General features: G+C 28.0%; 2 protein-coding genes and 1 long non-coding RNA gene across 3 annotated transcripts; 1 reads left to right on the plus strand and 2 right to left on the minus strand.

The window, feature by feature from the left end:
• Positions 1–4070: 4070 nt before the first annotated feature.
• Positions 4071–4613, minus strand: LOC136086299 (uncharacterized). The gene has a single exon (XM_065808592.1). The coding sequence runs from the start codon at positions 4611–4613 to the stop codon at positions 4071–4073; it is 543 nt and encodes a 180-aa protein (XP_065664664.1).
• Positions 4614–7096: 2483 nt separating this feature from the next.
• Positions 7097–12634, plus strand: LOC136086570 (uncharacterized). The gene is made up of 3 exons (XR_010641435.1): positions 7097–7322; positions 12069–12137; positions 12452–12634. It is a non-coding gene; the product is annotated as an uncharacterized LOC136086570 (long non-coding RNA).
• Positions 12635–20227: 7593 nt separating this feature from the next.
• On the minus strand, positions 20228–20791 carry LOC136086300 (uncharacterized). The gene has a single exon (XM_065808593.1). The coding sequence runs from the start codon at positions 20789–20791 to the stop codon at positions 20228–20230; it is 564 nt and encodes a 187-aa protein (XP_065664665.1).
• Between the last annotated feature and the right edge of the window lie 341 nt (positions 20792–21132).

Genomic DNA, 21132 nt, shown 5'->3' on the forward strand with positions numbered 1-21132 from the left:
TTAAGATAAAAGATTTCTTAAGAGTATTAGTAATAAAACAAATTCAAACTTAAAAGTATATAAGAATGTTTTTAATAAGGAAAAGAATTTTTTTTAATTTTCATTTAAATAAGAAAAATTTCCATTCTTGAGAAAAATCAAAATGTTTTAATACTACTTTGTTCCATAAAAATGCTCCTCTAAATGAAATACAAAACTAATCAAATTAGTCTTGAAAACTGATTGAAAAATAAATAAAACTGAGGGGTATTAAACCATTTAAGCATTTTAGATGCGCGATACAAAATTTTTTTTTTGAAATAAAAACATTTGTCCTATAAAAATAGAAAAGAATGTTTACAGAATCGGAAAAAAAAGTTATAAGGGTTACAAATGGGGCAAAGGTTAAAAATCAGGGGGTCTAAGCTCAATTAATCATTTTGGATACCCATTCAAAAAATATATATAACTTTAATTTCAAATAATAAAAAAAAGTTTAATGCAATAAAAATGTTCAAAAATTCTGTTGAATTATCTGCCATATTATTATATGGCAGATAATTCAACAGAATTTGAATACTTTTTTATCCTTCTTTAGAGCATTATGTAAAAGGAAACACGAAATAAAACTCTTCTTCCAATAAAAGTACAAATAAAATACGATATATACAAATAAAAATACAAATAAAAGTACGAAACAAAACTCTTCTTCCAATAAAAGCAACAGAGGCGCTCTTGATGTTGATTATACTTTTCCACTTGTTTAAATTTTTTCCATGTAGGTTTGAATTTAGAATGAAGCCTTCATACTGTTCAGCAAACTGACTCTAAACAGTTTAGAAAATTTGGTTGATAGAAATCTTGGGTAAATAGAAAGAAGTTTTTTAATTTAGCAAATGCTAATTTATACTCAGTTGCAAGAGTTTGACTTAAACAAGAGTCTTTATCTATAGCTCATACGCTGAACAATAGGTTTAAGTTGAGAAAACTGAGAAGTAAAGGCGTATTAAAAGGTTTCTATCTACCAAAGACAGTTTGCTAAACAGACCTTATTCTCAATTAAAACCTACATGGAATATATTTTGCCCGATTCTAACGATTCAGGGCTTTTCCTATTGTTACAAAACATATCTTCTTGAAAAAAAAAGGTTTGGTTTGAGTGAAACGACTAGAATCACTCAAATTACATGTTGCATTGAAATTCATTATAATGTTAACAATTAATACAAAATTTTACATAGTTGTCTAAAAATAACTTAAATTATTTTTTAAACAACAGGTTACTGAGCCAACTCTTAACCAACCTTACTAAACGTACAGAAAGTTTAGTAACGTCGGTTCAGTAACTCCGTTCAGTAACATTATCCAGATTAAATTCAATAAATTGCAGAAAAATTTAATGTCTTTTTCATAAATATAGGGAAACAACTACCCGGTGCAATTCCTGAGGGAAAAGAATCATTTGAATCTTTCTCGAAAAAATCAGATTCCTTCATGGATGAATCGGAGCTTTCAGATGATGAACTTTGGCAAGCGATTAGTAGGCTGAAAACAAATAAGAGTGCAGGACTGGATGAAAATAACCCTAATGTTGTAAAAGCAGTCTCATATATTATAGAGAAACCTCTTTTCATAATTTTTACTCTTTTTCTAAAAGACGACATTTTTCCTGACCAAATTAGCAAAAATAATTCCGATATACAAAAGCGGTGATGATTCGATTAAATCTAACTATAGACAAATATCCATACTTTCCTGTTTTTTTTTAAAATACTAGAGTGTATTATGCATAACAGACTGTACAATTATCGTGAAAAAAATAATATTCTTTATCATAAACAGTTTAGTTTTCACAAAAACCATTCCACGGACATGCAATAATTGATCTTGCGAATCAAATTTTGAATGGTTTTGAAAACAATAGTCACACACTCGGAATTTTTCTAGACCGATCTTAAGCATTTGATACTGTCAACCACAACATTTTTATCTATAAACTACGCAATTATAGAATAGTTCACTCTAACTTATGTGGCTGCGATGTTATCAAGAAAATTGTAAACAAGGAGTACTACACGATTTTACATGCACACGATTTTAATCAGTAAGTTGCGGTGTTATACAAAGATCAATACTTGGACCTTTGCTGTTTTTAATTTATACAAATGTTGAAAATATGAAAAAAAAAAAAAATCTATTGATTTATTTAAAAGAACTATAAAAAAAACGCTTATTAATTTAAACAATACATTTATATTAATATATTACGGATTGTATTGAATATGTATACGTATATATACCGATTTGAAAATTTTTTTATATTTGCGTTAAAATATGTTATTTTATAACTTACGTTATAGTAACGTATATAGTACGTTATTTTTATATTTACATTATATTACCATACGTACATATACCGATTTGTAATTTTTTTTTTTTTAATTCTTTCTTTTTTGCAAACTTTAAAATTTTTTTTAAACTTTTTAATTTAAGTCAAATTTCTCAGACTTTTTCCTTCTATTTTGTTGACATAATTAATGGACATATCCTACCTAGGTTTAAAATTAAATACAGTAGTATTATGAAAGAGTAACTTTACAAAACATAATTTTGGTTACATTTCGCAGTTTTTTTTTTAATATTGAATACAAAATTCATAATATTTTTTCAGGATTCAGAAAAAAATGGCTTACCTACTTTAAAGAGTACCATATGGATCAATTATAGGCCCTCTCTTATTCTTAGTTTATATAAACGACTTAAGTCACGCATCAGTCAAATTAAACCCAATTAAGTTTGCAGATAATGCAAATTTCTTTCTTTCCAACTATAGTACCAAACAACTTTATGCTGACATGAACTTTAAATTAAGTAAGATAAATGATTGATTTACAGCAACAAAATTCTCATTAAACGTCAAAAAAAACTTATTATACATTACTTTATATAAAGTCGCAAGAATTAAATCTTTCCCTTAAATTTCCAGATCTATTTTTAAATAATAAAGAAATAAAACACGAAGACACTATAAAGTTCTTCGGAATACTTATTGACAAGCATTTATCTTGGTTTACCCATATTAAATATTTACCATTATAAGTTAGTAAAACCATTAGTATGATCTACCGAGTTTGTCCTTATGTTAATATGCTATGTCTTATTTAACTTCTCTTTAATTCAATGTTTTATTAAGTATGCCAATATTACATGGGGTAGCACGCAACCAAACAAAACTTAGACAGAGTTCAAAAACATTTGTGTAGAATTATATACGGGAAAAAATAAAGGGAGCACACTGAACCCTTAATGAGAGACATGAAAATGATGAATGTTTATGAAATAAATATTTCTCAACACCTAATTTTCATGTAAAAATATACAAATAACCTCACTCCAGCTAATTTTATTTATAAGTTTAAAAAAAAAAAAGAAAAGTATTTCCTAAAAACAAATCAATCAAGTTTCTTTAAATTGCCAAAGAAATTACAAAAAATATACAAAGTTTTCAATAGCATTTCGAGGACCTAAGATATGGAATTATTTTCAAAAAAAGAAAATGCAAAAAAAGATATGGTAAAATCATTAAACTCATTTAAGTTTCAAGCAAAAAAACACTTTCTGAGTTCTGAGGGGAATAATTTATTATTATTCGATGAACCCATATCTTCTTTGAGCCTCGGTCTGTTTTTTAAACTGTCTTATTTGTTTATATTTGTTTACGTGAATCTCTTATGTAACTTATTTTCTTAAAGATAAAAAATAAAAAACAAAAAACTTAAATAGTTTATTACTTTTTATGTTACATATTACATGACTCCAACATTTGGTAACATTAGAAATAGAAAAAAATCATTAACTTCTATAATTGTACATGGTAACCATGAGCGAAACTAGGTTTTTTCAAACCGAGACGAGACCGAGACGAGAAGTTAGTACTTCTCGTGAGACCAAGAACGAGACGAGACGAGACAAGAAATTTAACAATTTTTGAAAGCAAATTTATTAAAATCCAAGTAAAAAAAAAATGTAAACATGGTTTTGACAAATAGACACAAATGACATTTGTCAAACGTAATCAACTTTTTCAAATATTAATTCAGAATTTTTTTGCCAAACTTATCCAACAAGACAATGTTTTCTCTGATTAAGATGATTTGTTCTACTTTTTCTGGGTGTAAGTTGTGTCTGGATGATCGGACGACATTTCCACCTGAGCTAAAAACTCTCTCTGATTTAGTTGAACTTGCTGGAATAGCTAAAATTTGTCTAGCTAATGAAGAGAGTTCTGGCAATGTATTTGAATGCAATTTCCACCAATCAAGAATCGGAAAGTCTTTTTTGGCATGAGGGAGATATTCATACTGGCACATTTCGCTCAAAATAGGAATTAGTTCAGATGTTGGCTCTTGTGTTTCAATTTTGTCATGGATTAAATAAAGAGAATCGGTGACAGTGTTAATTGTTGGAATAGACTCAGCCGACCACGTTTCTGTAGCTTCTTTAAGTGGTGCCAAAATTTCTACTGCTCCCTCGATTGATTTCCACTGTGATGCACTGATGGTCTTTGAAGAAAAAATATCTTCATTTACACATAAGCTGATAATTGCACTCTTTAGATGTAGGACAGAAGCCATGCAATCCAGTTCACTATTCTTGTGAACTGGATTGCATGGCTTTTAGACAGTTACGCCATCTTGTGTCAACAGATTGGCGTAACTGTCTAAAATTGATTCCTTGAGCGTCTGATTCTGATTCAAGCAACTAGGCTGCAACTGTTGACTGGTGAGTTAGAGAAGCCAAATCTTTGTATGTTAAAGAAGCCAAATCAACGCATCATCCATTCCAGCAGTCATTCCAAATGAGTCTCGAATTGCACATTGCAAAATATGTAAAAAAAAAGTATTGGGCAAGGCGCTTTGACAATTTGACTGCAAGTTTCATGTTTCTTGCCTGGTCGTTCACGCAGTACATTGGCAAATCAGCAGGCAAATTTAGTTCTTCTAAGAAAGAATCCAGCTTTCCTTCAATTAAGATACCTGTGTGTCTGCCTTGGAACTGTTGGACATGGGGTGTCCAGTGATGTAGTCTTCAATTTTCGTCAATAGCAAGAAAAGTCCAAGAGATGTAGCTGTCCTGAGCTCTAGAAGTCCAAAGGTCAGAAGTAAGTGCAGCACTTTTTAGATTTGGCGTAACCTCTGTTATTATGCTCTTCATTCCAGCTTGAACTTTTCTTGACCAAATTGAATATGTTGTTCTGTGATGAAGGCTCAGTTTAGGGTTTGCAATGTCAAACAATTTCTTGAAACCTCTTTCTTCGACTGCTGAAAAGGATGCCAGATCAGTGCAAAAGTAATTCAGCATTGCAGAGTCAAACTGTTTTTGAATGGAATTGTCTTTGTCATATTTGGACTTTGTTTCAACCATTTCGACCATGGTTCGTTGTTTCTTCTTAGGAGGAGGAAGAAGAGAGTCTTCAGTTTTTTCAGAATACTCAACGTAATCTTGGCTGTGTTTTTTTTCGAGGTGACAATGAAGTCCGCTTGTGTTTCCATCTTTAGCTTTCAAATACTTTTTGTACGCCTTGCATTCAGCACCGTCACTTGTTTTTTGAAAATATCTCCAGATTTTGTTTTTTCTTGGTGACATTTTTGATCGTTGAAATGAGGCAAGAATATTTCTTTTCAATATGAACAATATGTGTCAAGTTGAATTCCACTGGTAAACTAATGAAATTAAGTCAAAAGTGCACCATTTTATACAAAAAGTTTTTGTAATTAAAATCTAATTAAAAATATTTAAAATTTAATTAAAATTTTTTAATTAGATTTAAAAAAAAAATCTAATTAAAAAATCTAATTAAAATCACGGAGTCAAAATAATAATTAATTTAAAAAACAAATTATTAAGCATTTTGTAAATTATAATAATCTTTAATTTGGAAAATAATATAATATACTTCTACTTCTCGCGAGAAATTTCTCGTTTCTCACGAGAAGTCCCATTTCTCACGAGAAACGAGAACGAGACGAGATCTCGCTAATGGTTAGTACATGGTTTTAATTTTAAGATACTCATACATTTAGGAACGTCTAATTCCTGCTATGCCCCGGACGTCATGAAAGCTCTTTGCGGCTCTGTATATGTATTGAGTTCCTCTCAATATACAAAATACTGCTGCGGAAATCATGACCCCCCCCCCCCACCCACCCACCCATCTTCTCTATGTTCTATAATTTTTTTTTTTCTTTTTTAATACATGTTTTATTTTACACATACAAAGTAATTACAAGTTACCAATCACTGATTGGCATAAGATATACAAATTTAAATCATAAATATAAAGTTCAAAATATACGTGGCAAATAAAAATATAGTTGCTTACAACTTTGAGACATGAATAAAATAAATACCAATTACAACAAGATAATAACGTGTAAGTAAAAATAATCCGAGAAATATATCTCTATATTACTCCAATTAAAATAAAAAATACAATGAATAAAAATAATCTGCTGATTTTTTTGAGGAGAGTTTAGATGTTTCACTATAAGTTAATTTACCACATTTTAAGATAATGTTAGCGTATATGATAAAAACAAAATTTGTGTAAGATTGATAAGAAGAAATACTTATTTGTAGTCATAGGAAGCTCGCAGAAGACTTAAGTCAGTCTTGTCATCGAGTACCTATTTCTTAGACGTGTAATACACATAAAAATCAGTTGCATATGTGGTATATATGTACGTGTTACATATATACCTTGTTATTAATATTATTTTTATTATCGATTTGTATTAAAAGTTAAGTTACATTTATTTATTTATTCAAATTTAAAAAAATTCCTTACAGTTGTTTAATTTAATTATTGTAGACTTTAGCTTTTTTTTTTGAGAGTGTTCGTTGTTTAAGTTTAATAGTGATTCGTTTCTGGAAACTAATTTGTTAAATAAATAGGGACCACGATATGTAACTGAGAATTTTGAGAGTCTTGTTGTTTCAAAAGGTATCTTCCCAGTGAAAAATAAAACCGCGTCCCACATGGGTTCCGCGTGGGTTCCGTGTGGGATTGATGGGATTTATGTGGGACGGATTTTCCCATGTGGTATCCGTATGGAAATTTGTCACCTTAAACCCATGTGGGTAATCCCACATGGGTTATATGTGGGAACCATATGGTATTTACACACATGGGAAATCCCACGTGGGTTTCCTGTGGGATTTGCATGGGAATTAATTTAAAAGCCGAAAACTATAAAAAAAAAATTTAAATCAACATTGCATTGCGTTACGTTTATATTGTGTGAAAATATTTTATATTAATAAAGAGAATGGCAAGCAAGTATGTAAGTACCACGAATAATTTTTATCTTTCTTTATAGAAATAAGATTAAGATTTGTGCAAATAGACGTATTATTAGGATAATATAATAGTTATTTGAATATAGATCTTGAGTAAATTATTTGCAAACAATTAACTGATGCAAGTTGAAATGTTGTCAAAAACCAATCTTGCATGCATGGGACACTGCAGTGTCCCACAAAGAAATGCAGGTTTGAAAGTCAAAGAATTCCCAATTTTCTTTATTAAAAAAAAAAAAAAAATAGGATGGAGATGGGTTTCTGTAACTTTTTTTATGCTCCAAAACTTTTAACTTTAGATATAATAAGGTCCTTAAGACTTAAGGGACTTACGAACTACATTGACGAACAAAAACAGGATATTTACAGAAACTTTTTAATTTTTAATCTGGAATACCACAGTGTTCTTGAGAATAACACTGTGGTATTCCAGATTAAAAATTAAGCCTCTGGGTCCAGTTTTCAAAGTAATATGATCTAAGTAATGTTTAAATAAAATAATATGCTTAAAAATGCATATAGTTATACATATAACTCCTGATAGTTAACTATATGTATAACAAGTTATACATATAATTTGTTATAAAAACTTATTTTTTAAGGTTATGCTTGAACAAATTAGTACCAATTAAGTAAAAATAATATATATATATATATATATATATATATATATATATATATATATATATATATATATATATATATATATATATATATATATATAAGTATATATATATATATATATACATATTTATATATATATATAATAGATATATATATATATATATACATATATATATATATATATATATATATATATATATATATATATATATATATATATATACATATATATATATATATATATATATATATATATATATATATATATATATATATATATATATATATATATATATATATATATATATATATATATATATAACATTAAAACAATAAAATTGATACAAAATTTCACTTTAAAACGAATACCATTAACATTGTGATGATAATAGCATTAGTATTTATGTATTATTATTATACTATAAATAAATAGTTTTTTAATTCATTTTATAAAATAGAGACTGACAACTGCTAATTAATGGAAATAAATACAAATTTTAAAAATCATATAAACTTTATTTATTATTATTAAATACTATATTAATGTTAGTCTACAAAGTTAAAATCAATTTAGAGCATTGTTATTAGTTCTTTTGCGATTCGCACTTCCACTTCTGTCTCTCAAATTTATAAAATAGGTGGTCAAAGCTTGCTCAATAGGTAGGTTCTCAGCATAACAATGCTTTTTTCTTACACTTTCTAAAGAGAAGTATGGCAAATTGATTACTTATTTTACCTAAATCGTAGGGTCATCTATGCATAATGATGTCAGATGATGACCCGGTTTATTGAACAACTTCACCCTTTATCAAACTCAGTCAATTTTTTGCCATCTCCCATTGAAAATGATGTCAGCTTTTGTTATCGTATTATGATGGTATATCTGAATTGTTAATATAATATAAAAAATGCATATACCATCAATTTTTTTCTGGTTCAATTATACATTTATTCTCAACAGTACTAAAAGTAAAAAAAAAAAAACATAAATTGTTCTTTCAGATAAGCAAGCTAATTTCTGAATTTAAATTGTTTTTCCTATGATCCTCTACAGTTTTAAGCAACAAAAACAAGAAGTTTTTAGACCACATTGTTGGTGTAAATACCTCTAAAACTTGCTCATAGCTAGCATAAATTGTTTTACTTTTTTTTAAAATAAAATATTTTACTTTTTTTTTTTAATTCAATTTTTTAATTGACATTATTTTGGTCTCAACATCCCCTCCCCATTGTCAATTATTGTTAAACTCACACTGCCCCTCTATCTACTGGCATCATTTATGGATGATCCCATAGCCTAAATACTATATATATATATATATATATATATATATATATATATATATATATATATATATATATATATATATATATATATATATATATATATATATATATATATATATTATTTTTACTTTATTTACAACACCATTTGAGATACAACAAACCCTTACAGAGCTTACAATAATTCAGTTAAAATTCAATCTGAGTTATTGAAATGTAATAAATTTAACATCAATAGAAAAGTAAAGCTGTCATCATTTAAAATGTAAAGAGTGTTGTCAAAATATGTTGATAGTAAAATTAAGTTACTAATAAAATCACGTTCAACAATGATAAATATTCTTACTGTAGTAAGAATTAGTACTAGTTAACAAATTTGAACAAATAAATATAAAATAGTGAAAAAACAATGAACAAATAAAAACTTGAACTTGAACTAAATCTTGAATTTGAATTAATTGGTACTAATTTGTTCAAGCATAACCTTAAAAAATAAGTTTATATAATAAATATTATGTATAACTAGTTATACATATAGTTAACTATCAGGAGTTATATGTATAACTGCATGCATTTTAAAGCATTTTTATTTAATTTATATATTACTTTAGATCGTATTACTTTGAATACTGGACCCATAGACTTTATTCCCAATTACACTGTGGTACTCCAGATTAAAAATTGAAAAGTTTCTGTAAATATCCTGTTTTTGTTCCTCAATGTACTTCGTAAGTCCCTAAAGTTTTATGAACCTTATTATATATAAAGTTAAAAGTTTTGGAGCCTAAAAAAAGTTACAGAAACCTCCCTATCTCCCCCCTATTTTAATTTTTAGTAAAACACAATTTGACTTTCAAATCTGCATTTCTTTGTGGGACACTGCAGTGTCCCATGCATGCATGCTTGGTTTTTGACAAGAACTTGCATCAGTCAATTGTTTGCAGATAATATACTCAAGAACTATATTCAAATATCATATGAACATGTTAGAGAATGTTCATATGATATTTGAACATCACAAATTTAATAATATTGTTGTGATATGTTATATAAATAATTCCATAATAGATTATGATATGAAAATAAGATAGGATATGAAGGCAATGATCAAAGAATAAATTTACTTAAAGAAATTTAGATGTTTGTTTATTAGTTTCAGAATATTATATTATGTGTGACCGTGGTCTTCTATAATAAAAGGCCTTGACATCGCGCAACAAAGTTGTTAAACTGAAGGCCAATTCCTAATACTTTGTTTACATTTTCATCTTTTAACATTAGACGAAAGTTTGTGTTCGCGCTTTTTTAATAAATCTTTAAAATGTGATTGGTTTATAAATTAGATAGCCCAACATCAAGACGATAACGTTGAAAGGTTCAAGGCGTTAACATTGTAAGGTAATAATATTGTCAAACTAACGATAAGTTTTTTTAATAAATAAAATGCCTTTAAAATGCTGTGTATCTCTTTGCAAGTCGAACTATCTCAACTACAACAAAAATATCAATTTATACAACTACAACTACAATATCAATTACAACTATAACAAAAATATCAATACTCAACTACGACAAAAATATCAATTTATAAATTCCCGAAGAATCTAGAGGAGAGAAAAAGATGTAGTGAAGCTATCCCAAGAACTGGTTTTATTGTTACAGACTTATAGCATTATGTCAACTGCATTGGCCAAATGAAGCACCTTTTGAAAGCAAATATGGGAAGCAACGACCTTTAAACCCACCATCTGTTTTTAAAATATTCCGCCTAGTTGTTTAGCCACACCAGCAAGTAAAGTTAAAAAAAATGTAACTTCAATCGGTTTTCGAAGCATTTTACCAGATGAGTTAAATGATTTTCTTAAAGAGGATGAACTTATATTTGACGATATTCAATCTTTGTTAAGTGATAATAACAATGTTATTGTTTTCCAGCTTAATAAAAAAAGTTTGCACATACAATCAAAAATGTACAAACTTGGTGTCCATTATTTATTTTAGTAATTTTCAATGATTATTTATTTGTAGCTAACCATAATGGCACAACTTGTAATATTTCATATTTAGCTGTAAGCAAATTAAAGTTAATAAAAACAAAATCAGCTTTATTTGAAGCAGTTAGGTTTTTAAAAAATAAAGAAAGTTCGCTTCTGTCAAATATTCTATTCGAACACCTTAATGCTATGAGAAAAGTTAATGTTGGTGAAGTTTTATATACTTCAGATATTATATGTAGAGCATATGAGTATTTTGCTATGCGACGATGTTTATATGATTGTTTGTGTATTGACTACAAGTTGCCAAGTATAAGGGCTTTAACCCTGTTGAGATATATTGATAAAACTTTTTTTTTGCTTGAATCGACTTTTGTTGGTGTTTTTTATTGTTGGTGATTTTTATTGTTACCATTTTTAGCAAAAAAAAATTAAAAATACAGTTATCTTTCTAATATATAGATATATACTTTGTTATGGTTCTGCTTGTTATTGATACTATTTAATATTACATAAATATTCTTAATGAAATTTGAAATACGAAAAGCATGATTATCTTTTAACAATTTTTTGGTTTTCTTTTTATATTTCCGTTTTTAGTAGAGATTATTATTAGAAAACATAGACTGCCATTACACCCTACCTAATATAAAAATATATCAATATAAGTAAAAGTGAAAGTTTAATCGGCCTTCAGTTTTTACGGCATTTTGCGCGATGTCAAGGCCTGTTATTATAGAAGTCTACATCATTGAAAAAGTAGGTTTTTACATATTTGTTTTTGTTTTTTTGTTTAACTACTTATCCTTATTGATCACTTTTTTTCAGGATTCTCCTCATGGGTTCAAGCTCATTACGCATAATATGTGTTCAATTACGCATAATACGTTAGTCATTGTAAGTAATAAATTAGGAAATAATTATTTGTGAAATATTGTAGTCATTAATGACTTCAAACTGGCCAATAATTAAAATTGCTCGACTAATAAGGTTCCTTATTAAAATTGCTTTCTCTCTCTCTCTCTCTCTCTCTCTCTCTCTCTCTCTCTCTCTCTCTCTCTCTCTCTCTCTCTCTCTCTCTCTCTCTCTCTCTCTCTCTCTCTGTATCTCTCTCTCTCTCTTTCTATATATATATATCTATCTATATATATATATATATATATATATATATTTATATTTATATATATTTGTATTTATTTTTTTTTTTTTAGAAAATGTTTGAAGAAAGTTAGAAGATACTAAACACCTTGGTATTATACAAGCCGAAGCGATTTAATTAATTCAATTGACAAAAAACGGCGTGTAAATCGCAAAAGAAAAAATAATATTTTTAATATTCGTTTTGGATGTATTGATTAATAGCATTTATTTTTAAATAAATTCATTTTGCAACACGTTTTTTAATTTTATAAAATTTCGTCATAATAGTTTAAGGTAAATCCCACATAGGTTATAGGTGGAAAACATCACATGTAAAAGATCAAAAATGCTACACGTTTTGAATACCAAATGGGATAAAGTAGCAAATACCAGATTAAGTTAAGCCTCTCTGAAAGCTTCGATGATTAATTTTAAATTACTATTTAAGTAATTTTTAAATTAAAAGAATTTTAAAAATTATCATAGAAGCATTCGGACTTTCATTTGTCTAGTATTGACTACTTTTATACCATTTGGATTAAAATATGTGGCATTTAAGATCTATAACATGTAGTATTTTCCACCTATATCCCATGTAGGATTTACCACATAAAACCCATGTGGGATTTACCATATGAAACCCATATGGGACAAAATAATAATCCCCATATGGGTTACATATGGTAAAAACCCACGCGTATCCCATATGGGATTTACCATATGGAATCCATGTGGGATTTACCATATGAAACCCACATGGGACAAAATAATAATCCCCACATGGGTTACATGTGGAAAAAATCCACGCGTATCCCATGTGCGCTTTTTCACTGGGTTAAAGTTGCCTGTTGCTCTTGTATTGTATTTATTTATATCGTTTTTAAAAAAGTGTGCTGTAAAATGCTCTGGAACCAGACTTAGTTTATATTTAAACATGAAAAGTATATTTTGAAAAATATTTATTTGGAATATATTTAGTGCGTTCATTTGTTCCAGTAAGGGTTGAGCATGAGTAAATTTGCTTTTGTTGTATACTAGTCTTGAAGCGTGTTTTTGACGTAAGTAAAGTGGTTGTAATTTAGATTTGTGGGTACTGCCCCATGCTAAATTGGCATACATGAGATAGCTATGTATGAATGAGAAGTAGATAAGTTTGAGACTTTTTTGTGACAAAAATGGTCTTGCCTTGTAAAGAAAACCTATGTTCTTTGATATTTTTGAGTTTATGTGGGCTTTCCAGGAGATGTGTTCATCAATTAGAACTCCTTAAAACTTTGTATTCAGAGCTCTTTTGATGGATATATTTTCTATATTAATTGTTGGTAGGTTCAGGGGTATCTTTTTAATTTGTTGATTAGAGTGAAATAGTATATACTTAGTTTTTTCTATATTGAGTGGCAGTTTATTTGATTTAAACCATATGTTAACTTTTTTTAGTTCAGCATTTGTTTTTTCATAGAGGTCTTCGATTGTCTTTGACGAGTAAAATAAGTTTGTATCGTCGGCAAACATTATAGTTTTAAAGATATTAGAGGCGTTTGGAAGATCGCTTATATAAATAAGAAACAAAAGAAGAGCAAGAATGGAACCTTGGGGTACACCACATTTTGTTTTTAGTAAATTTGAGTGGCTTTTTCTATCTATAATAACACACTGTTGTCTGTTATCAAGGTAGTTTTTAAACCAATTTAAAGCTTGATTTTTTATACCATAGTTTTTCATTTTTGTTAGTAAAATCTCATGGTTGACGGTGTCAAATGCCTTTGACAAATCAATAAAGATCCCTAATGTGATTTTTTTTTTTTAAATGATCTACTTATCCTATTTGAGAGGTCAAGGATTGCATGCTCAGTTGAGTGTAGCTTTTGAAAACCATATTGACCTTTATTGATAATTTTGTTAGTTTTTAAATATTCATTTATTTTATTATAGATTATTCGTTCTAGGAGTTTTGAGAATACCAAAAGAATAGAGATTGGTCTATAATTGTTTAAAGAATTGGTTTCTCCTGATTTATAGATTGGTATAATTTTAGAGATTTTTAGTTTATCAGGTGCAATACCTGTTGAAATTGATGAATTAAATATTTGGTAAATTGGATTACGTATCTCCTCAAAAACATCTGAGACTACTTTGCAAGAGATATCATCGATTCCTGGGGACTTAATTTTAAGTGATTTAATAGCTATTTTAAGTTCATCTTGATTTATTTCATTGAAATTTAAAGAGCAGTGTGAGCCTGTTAAGTAACTTTTAAATGTATTATTTGGGCATTGAATTTTCGATGCAAGATCAGCACCAATATTGGCAAAGTATTTATTAAATTCATTGGAAATATCTCGCTTGTTGTTTGATTCACTTTCATTAATTATTACTCTAGAAGGCATTTTGTTAACATTAAATTCACTTTTACCAATTTCCTTCATAATGTCCCATGTCTTTTCTTTAAGTCACCATTAAATTTTTGTATTTGATTCGAATAGTATAAAATTTTGTGTGTTTTTTTAATTTTTTCAAACAGTTTTTTGTATTGCTTGAAAAGGGAAAGGTTTGCTTCGCTTCTATTTTTTAAGTATTTTAGGTATAGCTTTTGCTTTTGTTTTGAGGATTTTCTTATTTCTTTTGTTATCCATAGGCAATTTAAATATTTTGTTTTTATTTCTTTTTCTTGAATTAGAAAACTTTTATTATATTATTTTCCAAACACACAACTATTCAAGTCAACAAAGCCACACAAATAATAGGAATAATAAAAAGAACATTTACATCATATCCAGACTTATTATCCTTCAAAAAACTATTTTCAGCACTAGTCCGCCCTCACCTAGAATACTGTGGATCAATCTGTAACCCTGGACTTCTCAAAGACAAACGGCAACTAGAAAATGTGTTAAGAAGAGCTTCGAAACGAATCAATGGATTACAGGATCTACCGTATGAACAAAGATTGTTGGCATTAAATATGACAACTGTAAAATACAGGCTACTTCGTGCAGACCTAATCAACGTCTACAAATGGAGCAAAAACAACAATAGTGACAGAAGTCTTTTTGAAATAGATAGTAAATTTATTACTCGTGGTCATATATATAAACTAAAAAAACAATCTTCGCGATTAAATTTACGTATGAATTTTTTTTCTCTAAGAATAATAAATAAATGGAACTCTCTTCCTAATCACATTGTATCAGCGTTATCTTTAAAAACGTTTAAACTGCTTCTAGACAATCATCTAAAAAATGAATGGCTTCTCTATGACTAATCCACATTTTATTTTCTATTAGTTATACAAACTCTGTAATTGTCAAGTATTATATAATTAGGTTGACAGGCAGTTTATGCCTACACAATTTATTGTAAAACCTTAATTTAAAAAAAAAAAAAAAAAATTATATTGTAGGATAAATAAATTTATAAAGTTAATGTACGCAGAGTTTGTGTTTCCTTGGTCACATTCTTGGTAGACAGTTTGCCAATTTGTTGCCGATAGCAAGTCCTTAAATTTTTGAGTAGACGTTTCATCGATAATTCTTTTATAACATAAGATTTTTGAATTATCAATTTTTTTGGAATTTTGTGACAGAGATAAGTATATTGGAAAGTGATCTGAAATATCTGTTTTTATTATTCCTGATTTTAGAGAAGGATCTTGTACTGAGTTTGTTAATATATTGTCAATAGCAGTAATAGATTTGGAAGTTACCCTGGTAGGTTTGTTGATAATTGGGAAGATATTAAGTTGAAACATGTCGTCAAAGAAATTTTTAGTAATAGCATGCTTGTTGTACATTAAAATATTTATGTTTATATCTCCAATTATGAATAACTTTTTCTGTTCTCTATTTTTTGTAATTATATGTTTAATATAATTTGAAAATTCACAAGTATCACCATCAGGTGGTCTGTAGCACGTGGAAACTAGAAAGTTCTTTGAGGCAGTGTTAACAACTTCCATTGTGAAGACCTCACTATTGCCATCAGAGATTAAAAGGTCATTTCTTATCTTATTGTTTAGATCATTCCGTTTATAATTCACAATTCCTCCTCCTCTTTTGCAAACTGATCTTTCTTTAAAAAATACTTTATAATTTGGAATTTTGAGGTCAGAGTTTGTTTCTGCTGCTTCGTCAGAGCACCAAGTTTCTGTAAGGCAGATCATACTGAAAGCATGTTTGCATTCAGGGAGAAAGTTTTTTAATTTGTCTATATTAATAAGTAAACTTCTGATGTTTATGTGTATTACCGTAAAGTTATTTATAGTGGTTTTTAGTTCAAATTTAAAATTTTGTATGTTCAAATTTAAAGTTTTAAAATTTTGTATGTTAAAATTAAAAAAATTTAGTTCAAATTTAAAATTTTGTATGTTATTAATATAATTTATAACCTATATTCAACCAAATGTAGGTTTTAAATTTCATACGACTGTTCTGTTGTACAATTGTTGAAAAGCTTAGCTATAATGATTATAAGGAGAAGGACATTTACTGATGCAATTTTCCTAATTCCAATCTGATTAATAAATCCGATAAAATTGAGCACAATTTTTTATTTTAATGTAATAAAAAAACAAACAAAAAATTTTTTAAACATTATTAAAAATGTCACAATGAAATTGAAGTCTCATAAAGTCAAGGAAAATGTTTTTTAGAAACTATGCAGGTATTAGATGGAACATTGGTTCATTCATTTCCGAATTGAAAATTTTTCACCCTCGTTTTGTAAAGTTTTTTATTTCTTAAATAGTTATAAAATCTACAACAACAAACACGCCTGTGTGTCCGTGTGATAAGCTCGCAGTGTTTCTAAAGCAAAGCGCCGTGGTTCGAGCCCTACCACCGGAACTTTTTTTATTTTTTATTTGATTTTTTCAAAATACAAAATAAAACACTTTTGAAGTTTTATAGATATTATGTTTATATACCGTATTGGTCTTTATTGGGAATTTTGTTTGTGATTTTGTATTTATGTAGCCGATTGGAGTTTTGATAACACAGGTAAAATTAATATTCATAATTAGGGAGGAGATTTTCACGGATTTCTAGACTTTAGCTATTTCAGCTATTTTAAGTTTTAGAATCATGTAATAAAACTGTATGGAGTTTCTGTAATATTTGAGAAGTTAAATGCTCGAAGAACATTTGAATCTTGAAAAACATTCGAAATTACTTTGCTTAACATATCATTGAAACCTAGACCTTTACTTTTTTTTTATGTTTTAATGTAATTTTAAGTTCTTCGTATTTTAGTTCTTTGAAAACAAGAGAGTCTTTACTGTAACTTTTAAATGAATAGATTATACATTAAATTTAAGAACTTAGTTTAGGACCTATACTTTCAAAGTATTTTATTAAATTCTTTATATATAACTTTTCCATCATTAAACTCCTCTTCTTTTATGAGTATTTTCGGTTTTAGAGTTTTACTTTATAGAGAATAATAAGATTAAATTTAAAAAGGGTTATAGTGAAGACCTAAAAAATATAATTTTAACTGAATTTAGAATATCCTAAAAAGGTAAAACAATACTTACTGTGAAAGATGTCTTTAATAATCAGGGTAAAATTTCAAGACAAAGAAATCCTATATGATTAATTAAATATAATGTAAAATTAAAAAAACAGTAACATAAAGTAAAAATTAAAATCATAAACATAAGCAATATTTTCTGTTCACTTGTTTGTTTATTTGTTTATTTTACTTGTTTGTTTATTTACAAAAAAGCTAATTAAAAAAGTCGAAATAAAGTAAATTTAAAAAGTGATGAAATTAAACAGTGTTCCATTTCACTCCAGGTCTGCTGTCCAGGGCCGCCCAGAATGAGGGGGGAGGGCACTGGGTGCATTTTACCTAAACACCTGGACAAAGGGGGCACAATCAACCCTGAACAAAAGATTTTAATAGAATTTTTATCAATCATAAATAGCACTCCTTGGAGAAATTTAAAACAGAATCTAAAAGACTTTTATTACAATTAGAATTTATTAGAAGAGACTTCAAATATTTTTTATTATAAATTTAATTCAAAATAGAAAAAAAAATTTGTTATTATCACAAAATATATATATTTTATTAAACATTAAGGTGGCTACCCACTATTTAAATAAAATCTTTAAATGAACCTTTTTATCCCTCCAAAATATCTAACATGAAGGATGTATTCAAAATCCGGGTAACTTGTTAGATTTTTACACATTCACAAATAATTTGAAAAAATACATCTGAAACTCAAAAACCACAATAATATGAAATAGTTATTGCAAACTTATTACTGATATAAAAAAACTTTGCGTTATAAGATTTTCTGCTGAGATATTGTCATGTCCCAACTCACCCCATGTCCTATTTCATCCCGTTCTCCCCTACCAATAGTGCGACTAAAAATTGGGTGCCTGCTACTCAAAATTACTCAATGAAATTAAGCAGGTGCATAGATAAATGAAAAACTTAGATGAAAAAATAGAATAGAAAATTTTTTGAGAATCTTCGACATTAATTTCATGGCAGATGTGCAACAAAGTTTTTTGTTGCACATCTGCCATAAAATTAATGTCGAAGATTCGAAAAGAATGAACTCAGTAATTAACCTAGTCAGTATAACCATAAATCAAAGAGTAATAAGGTTAAACTATTCTAGTTTTTATCATTTCATATCTATGTTGATATCTTTGATATCAACAGATTATTTTTAGAAAGTAGAAGTTTTTTCAAGTCCGTTTAGAGTAAGCGCGCTTACTCTAAAAGGCCTTAAAAAATCGTGGCACATAGTTATAGCACAAAATTTGGTGTCGTAAGACGGAATTGTCACGTACATAAAAAATAAAAAAATAAATAAATATATATATATATATATATATATATATATATATATATATATATATATATATATATATATATATATATATATATATATATACAATCGTTATTAAAAAATAGGGGTTGTGACTTAAGTGCCCCCAAATTTTTCCCCTCTGCGCTAAGTGTGAGAACAACAAGTTAATAAATTTTTTTTTTTACTTTTCTTAACTAAATTGATAGATAATTTAGAGATAAATTATATATATCATAGAAGAATCAATTAAAAACATAAAACAAATCAATTTCAAATCTTAAAAATTGACTGTTTTCAAAAATTTCTATAATGACTATTTACAAAAATTTTGATAAAATAAGATGTCAGAGACCCAAAAATAAGATGTGAGACAGCCTAAAATAAGATGTGAGACACCCAAAAGCATCTGGTGTAATCACCCAGAGCATCGTAAAATTTAAAAGTTGCGATGTTAATAAAAATGCCTTATGTAAAATTAGATGCTAACAATAATCTTTAGGAAAATTTAAATTATTTTATTAATTCAAATTATTCAATACTACAAATCAAATTACAATATGAAATGATTACAACCAATCGAATTACGGAATAAATAATTTCAACCATTAATTAAAGTATAAAATCAAATTTGCTATATTTTATTTGCAGAAAATCTGTTTATGATTTCATAAAAATTTAGGTCAATATTTCTATGAATATTGAGTAATGTTAACTCTACCAAACTTTCTTCTGTCATAATTGCTCACAATTATGACAGAAGAAAGCAATGGTTAGGTAATCGTCAATTTGTAGATCAGACCAAATATCAGTCAAAGCCTGCCCAGCAAAACCAAAGTTCTGTTTTTCTAAATTTTCATCTATTATCCTGCCTGATTTAAAAAGATATGTTGGTTATTATAACGGGTGATGCGGAAGTTATCGGACAAAATAAAAACGTCAATAACTTATTTATAAATAAAAAAAACAAACTACTATTATATTTTTTTCAATAAAGCATTTATCTTTTAATAAAAATATATTATTTTTTATATGAAAAAACACCACCATCTGCAATTGATCTCAATTTTGCTCTGACGCCTTTCATATGCGACTGTAAAAAGTTTAAATCAATTTCATGTAGTTTTAGTTTAATGCGATCAATCAAAACTTGCTCTGTTGAAGCTTGCCAATCTCCCTCGTAAACCTTCTGTGCCAAATGTCCCCAAAAATTTTCAATTGGTTGTGCTTGAGGCACATTTGGGGGATGGGATTCTTTATCAACGTAATAGACATATTGGTCCATCCAATTTAGAGAATCTTTAGAATAATAAGAACTTGCTAAATCTGGCCAAACTAAATAGTTTAAGTCTCCATGATACTTGTGAATAAATGGAAGAAGTCGTTTTTCTAAACATTCATTAATATAGATTGATGAGTTGGTTGCTACAGCCTTGGAAGTGCGAAACAATGGCTCGGACATACCACGGTCATATATGGCTATCCACATTAATAATTTTTTTGGAAATTTCTCATTTCCTATAAAACGAACACTTTCTGGGCATGTCTTTTTGTTGTTTGTGTAGTATCCAGAATTTCCAGGCATGTTGTCCCCTGCAAAACAAAAGTATTTTTCGTCATCGATGGCTAGAAGCGATTTTATGTTATAGAGTTGGTTAACTAGTTTCCTGCTTCTTTTCTTTGCCTTTATTTATTGTTCTATAGTGTATTTTGGAGTCTTTTCACGTTTTCTATATTTAATATTCATTTTTTAACTGACGACCATTTGTCGATTGATTTACACCGAATTTAATACCTATTTTTCTCTGACTGACCCCTTTTTTATTGTTGACAAGTCTTGTTAGTTCGGCTTTCTTTTCTTTAGTCCAGGATATCGGACGACCAGGGTGCTTTCTATCAGAAAACGATTGAACAGTTTCAAGTCTT

Source organism: Hydra vulgaris, chromosome 10 (genome assembly GCF_038396675.1).
Source record: "Hydra vulgaris chromosome 10, alternate assembly HydraT2T_AEP".
Lineage (NCBI taxonomy): Eukaryota > Metazoa > Cnidaria > Hydrozoa > Anthoathecata > Hydridae > Hydra > Hydra vulgaris.